General features: G+C 42.0%; 1 protein-coding gene across 1 annotated transcript in view; it reads right to left on the reverse strand.

The window, feature by feature from the left end:
• LOC105240560 (zinc finger protein 420) overlaps nucleotides 1-5,132 on the reverse strand; it is a 34,215-nt gene extending 29,083 nt beyond the window's left edge. Inside the window, 2 exon segments of the mRNA XM_034664311.1 lie at nucleotides 2,870-2,928; nucleotides 3,544-5,132. Of these exon segments, the coding sequence (XP_034520202.1) occupies nucleotides 2,870-2,884 (15 nt within the window). The 5' untranslated portion in view covers nucleotides 2,885-2,928; nucleotides 3,544-5,132.
• Between the last annotated feature and the right edge of the window lie 868 nt (nucleotides 5,133-6,000).

Genomic DNA, 6,000 nt, shown 5'->3' on the forward strand with positions numbered 1-6,000 from the left:
CCAAAAGGTAGAAACAACCTAAGTGTCCATCAGTAGATGAATGGATAAACAAAATGTGTTTATATAATGGAATTATTACTCTGCCATAAAAAGGAATGAAGTTCTGATATATGCGACAGCATAGATGAACCTCAAAAACATGCTTAGTGAAATAAGTTAGACACAAAAGGACAAATTTCATATGATTCCACATCTATGAGATATTTAGAATAAGCAAATTCATAGAGTCAGAAAGTAGTTTTGAGGTTACCAAGGGCTGTGGGGGTAAGGGAGAAATGGGAGGTATTGCTCAATTGGTACAGAGTTTCTGTTTGGGATGAGGAAAAAGTTTTGGAAACAGAGAGTGGTGATGGATTCACAAATTGTGAACATAATTAATACCACTGAATCGCACACTTAAAAATGGTTGAAGCGGAAAATTTTATATTTCACCACAAAAATTCTGTTGCCCAAATTAACTTTGGTTTAAGTTTCCTTTGTGAGATAACTCACCCTGGTATAGTTTCTATCTGTGACTCACCAAGGAGTAAACTCACGCTAGTTCCGTTACAGTACTAACAGTACTGATAATGTGATTTATAATAAGAAATATATATTTGGTCTTTGTAGTTCCTAGCATAGAGCTCCTAAAACCCTAGGAATTTCCTGTGATGGAAGTGATAAAGGTGTCTTTTGTTATGTTAATAAGGTGGCTTTTAGAAAGCACTTAAGGAGGGGGTGGCTGGTCACCAGGGGAACCAACCAAGAGTAGACCAGTGGAACTTTCAGTCCCACTCCTGATTTTGGGGGAGGGAGGTAGGACTGGAGATTCAATCCATCACCAATGGCCAATGATTTAATCGACCATGCCCACATCATGAAGCTTCCAGAAGACCCGAGACAGTTCAGAGAGCTTCCAGGTTGGGGAACCAGCAGGCTTCCACATGCCAGGTGTCAGGTGCCAAGCCTTGAACTCCATGCTTCCTTGTTCAGGACCTTGTGTCATGTATCTCTTCATCTGGCTGTTGATTTGTATCCTTTAATATCCTTTTAATCAACTGGAAATCGAGTGGGTAAATTGGTTTCCTAAGTCCTAGGAGCCACTCTAGCAAATTAATAGAACCAAAGGAGGGTGTTGTGGGAACCTCTGATTTACAGATAGTCAGTCAGAAGCATAGGTAACACTTGGACTTGTGATTGGCTTCTGAAGTGAAGGGCAGTCTTGTGGGACTGAGCTCTTAACCTATAGGATCTGACACTATCTCCAGGTGGGTAGTGTCAAATTTGAGCTGAATTGTTGGACAGCCAGCTGGCATCAGAGATTGCCTCGTGGTATGGGGAAGAAACCCCACACACTGAAACTGGGTGCAGAATTATAGGTACATAACCCAGTAGTCCCCAAACTTTTAAAATCAGAGACTAGATATTGTGATACAATAAGAAACATATATTTTGGTCTTCATTGCTGGCTCCTAATCAGAATTTCTAAAACCCTTGGAATTTCCTAAGCAATAAAGGTATGATGAGCATCTTTTGTTCTAATATTTGAATCTTGACTCTGGTTCCTGACACAGAACTCCTAAAATCCTTAGACTTTCCTGGATGACAGGAATGTCTTTTGTTCTAACGACTCTTGATAAGACATTCTTCAGTTGAATGCGTGCACGTGCGCATGCACACACACACCTCAATAATATATACCTTTTAAAAAAAACATAAAGTATCTCAATACTGAGATATTATGGTCATTAAAAAGAGATGTAGGTAGGGGTGCCTGGGTGGCTCAGCTGGTTGAGCATCCAACTTTTGATTTCAGCTGAGGTCATGATCTCAGGGTCATGGGATCGAGCCCTGCATGTCAGGCCCTGCGCTCAGGAGGGAGTCAGCTTGAGATTCTTTTTCTCCCTCTCCCTCTGCCCCTCACCCCCACTTGTACTCTCCCACTCATCTCTCTCTAAAATTAAAAAAAAAAAGAGCGAGAGTGAGAGAGAGATGTAGGTAGTTCTCATCTTTTCTCCCCATACCCCAGGGGATCACCGTGCATATCTCCTAAGGAATGGATGCTCCCCACTTTGAAGACTATACTGAAACTGTGCGCTATATAGTGGGTATAACCAATGGAACATGATAGATAAAAATTAGATATATACCTTCAAGTAAAAACATATGACAATCACAACCATTAAGATGCCTGCTAGCAGTGTTTAGCTGAGTGATAAATCAACAGAAATTCACTTGATTTCCACTATCAATGAAGCATACTCACTTGATATACACTTTGAGGCTCTCAACCTATTGCATTTTCAAGGAAAAATATTTCATTATTTGTTGGTTAAAAACTGTAAATTAAAACTGATACTATCATGACCTTTAATAATATTAATTCCTTGGACAAATTTTACAAACCTTTATTTACAAATCAAGGCAGATTTTTTGACAGCTATGTACTTGGGCCCCACGATTTTACTGCCTAGAAATTGAATTCTGCCTTGTTATTCTGCCCTGTAGTTATTTTGAGAAGTGGTTTAAGAAACAGCTACGGAGAAGTCCCCTACTTATTGGTAAATGTTAAAGACATGGCCTACTACATAATATGTATGCATCAAGAGAATAATTTCAAACCTAAATGCCAAAAATTCTCTACTTCCCTCAAGAAAATATCACATTTAATATGTACTGTAAATCCCATCATTGTAGATGATCTGCTCAGCTGTAGTGAACTATGAAAGAGCTTATAACTTCTACGACTATAGATCTTCTATAGATCTTCTTCTAGATCTTCTATTTTATTTTCCCAGATCTCTATTTACATTTTTTTCATTTAACTGAATTAATTCTTTTAAACTGCCTCAAATAAATTGGAAAACAATACGAGGTATAAATAACTCACCTGAGACTCGGTCATTTTCTGTTGCTCTTCAGAAGGCGCAGATATCTGTACAGGCAGAGCTGGGATGAGCAGGGAGGGGATAAAAAGAAAACCACCTTGAGAATCTGGGCCTGCCCTGTGATTCCCAGAATCATGAGCCTAGAAATTCCATAACCAACTACGTAAAAGACTACGCTTCAGAGACTGCCCCTTTCCAAGGTTCCTATGAGGGTCCACAAAAGATTATGCCGTGATAACATCAACCTGCTACAGTTCTGAAAGGGTCAGGCCACGGCATGTTTTACCTTTGCGGATGTGTATCCCATTATATATTTAAGAAGTTTCTCCTCCTTTGATCCCATAAATCTATAATTAGATATTTATCCTTAAAAAAAAAAGCATGGATGTACATAAAGATATAGCTGCAAGGATATTCATCACAATGCGGCTTGATCACTTAAAAAGCAGAAACCACCTAGATGTTCAACAATAGGGATTGGTTAAAACAGTTACCGAAGTATAGAATACTAGATAGTCATTAAATTATCTTAGAAAAGTACTTACAGACTTGGAGAAATGGTCTTGTTGTATTACAAAGCAAGAGAATGGGTTATAAAATAATAAATATATTGAAAAGAAATGTATTTGATAGAAAAAAGTGTCTGAAAGGACAAACATCAAAATGTTATGGTTACCTTTGGGTGGTAGAATTACAAGTGATTTCTATGGAGTTCTACTTAGCATTTTCAGTTTCCCTAGAATAAACTGTTACTTTTTAAATTAAAAAAAGATTGTTATTTTTAGCAGCTAGTGTCCTACTGACCTCTTAACCCAAACTCATATGAAGGAAGTTCTAAAGGGCACAATTCACTAGCTCAGTAAGTTCAATAAGCTGTAACAGTCACTCTCATCCACAGACTTACAGGACCACTTCAAACTTATAGGCTCAGTTCAAATGTCACCTCCTCTAGAAAGCCTTTTCAAATGTCACCTGGATGGACTCAGCCATTCCTTCCTCTGACTTTCCCACTGCGTCCAACATTCTGATACAGGGTTTTCCTGATACAGGTTTACGGCAAGGGATGATGAAGCCTGGCTAAGACCATGGCAGTGGGAATGGGGAGGACAAACTGGAGAGATGTCAGGGAGGCAAAATCACCAGGATCAGAAGATTGATCCAACGTGGGGAGGATGGGGAGAAAACTAGATGTCTCCAGGGTTTGTACTATGGGCACCTAGAAGGAGAGTGATGCTATTCATAATGATGAACATGGTAGGACGAGCAGGTGAAGTATGGAGAAGGAAGATGATATAGTCTATTTCCATCATGTTAACATTGAGGTTCTGTGAGTAAACCTCAGAGAGATGTGTAGGACACAGTTGGCTACTGTGAATCTGGAGCTTGTTAGAAATGTATGGACTGGTGCTATAGACTGGCAAGTCATGGCTTTAAAGGTGAAAGCTGATTGAATGAATGTGGTTGAAATTATCCAGAGAAAGCACAACGATTGAAAGACTGGCAAAGGGAAAAGGTAAAGCTTTGAGAAAGGGTTTTTGAGAGAATTCGGCTTGAAGTACTTAGCTAACTACAAGACAGTAGTAGAGAATATAAATTGCCTGAAGTCCATTCACCAGATAGATCCGGGGATGGGAACAGAACCTCGGGGGGAAGGATGGGAACTCTCCTCTGACCCTCATATCCTTATGTGTGGAGTGCAGCCTGAATGCAAACTGTTATTATTAAGGGCTGGAGCCCCAGTCACTGGTAACGAGCCATCTGCTCCCCAAGCTACCACACAGGCTCCTAACAGTAGCCCACTACTACCCCCACACACCGATCCGAATAACCCTAAAGATGGTTATCTGCCTTCGGGACCCAACCATTGATTTCTATGTGACCCCAATCCGTGACTCTGTCTCAGAATCACACAGAAACGCCCAATTCCTCGTCCCACAAATTCCCAGTCAGTCGCTGAAACCTCCTCAAATCCACTACCAGCAGCACCACTAAGTACCGACCTTCACCTGGCGGCAAACTCTATTTTGAGCGGGCCTGTTTAATTAATAACCACAATTAAGACCGAAAATTACGGACCGCTACAGATGCTCAGCCGCTGACCAAACATGATGCCCTAACTCCCAACACCGCAGCCAGGGACTGAAACTTCCTTTTCTGAAAACAGGACCCCTCAACTCCCAGCCTCGCCAGCAGGGCCCTCAGCTGAGCGCTAGGGCCGCCCCCTCCCGCCGCCAGGACTGCGGAGTCTCCGGTGTTAACGGCGGAAGCCGGAGCGGACCGGCGACCTGCTTCTATCGCGAGACTTACCGGGTTTTTAGTCGGCCTGAGCCTGAGGATTAATATGGCCGCGCCTAGTGAGCGAAAAGTGTGACGGAGAGGGAGGCGCCATATTTCGAGTAGATGCGGGCGCCGTACAGCAGAGAGTGCTAAGAGAAAGGGAAGTTAGAACTGGGATACGGGAGCTACTGAAAAGATGTACTGGGACAATGCGGGAGCAAAAACATAAAGTAGGAAAGATTCCCAGGTATCCGAGGATGGAGTCAGGGGACCCCTCCAGCTAAGATGTGTAGAAAATGGAAACGCAGCGCAAGGTGCAAATGAAGGTGGGGAAATAGGAGAAGCCACTCCTTTTATTAAGCAAACGAGGAGCGTCAGTCTCAGACCAAGTCAGTAGATCCACAACACATTACCTCACTTTCCCAGTGTTAGGTATAGTAAAGATAATAGTATGCGTACTGAGGTAGGTTATTTAATTTAGGTTTTAACTGAGGTGGAAAAGCCAGGATGGAGCAAGATACTCCCTGAGAGATAGCGCTGGGGGAGGGAAAGTCAGAATGCTTTCATCTGATGACCTCCAGCCTGCCGTCCTGGAAAATGAAATTAAAATGTCCTTTTCTGGGAACGCTTTCCCAGATTGGGATGGGGAGACTCTGCCCCTGCTAAAGACACATCAGATAGCAGCAGAGGGGAAATATTTGAGGATAAACTCTGTAGGATGATTCAGAACCCCTAGGTCTTCTTCTCCACCTGGTCTTCAACTTGCTCTGTGGCTTTGGGCCAGCCGCTTTCCCTCAGGTCTCTCATTTGTAAAGTAGAAGAAGATCGTAAAATACTCGTTTGGGTATTTCAGTGT

This window comes from Ailuropoda melanoleuca, chromosome 7, assembly GCF_002007445.2.
Source record: "Ailuropoda melanoleuca isolate Jingjing chromosome 7, ASM200744v2, whole genome shotgun sequence".
Lineage (NCBI taxonomy): Eukaryota > Metazoa > Chordata > Mammalia > Carnivora > Ursidae > Ailuropoda > Ailuropoda melanoleuca.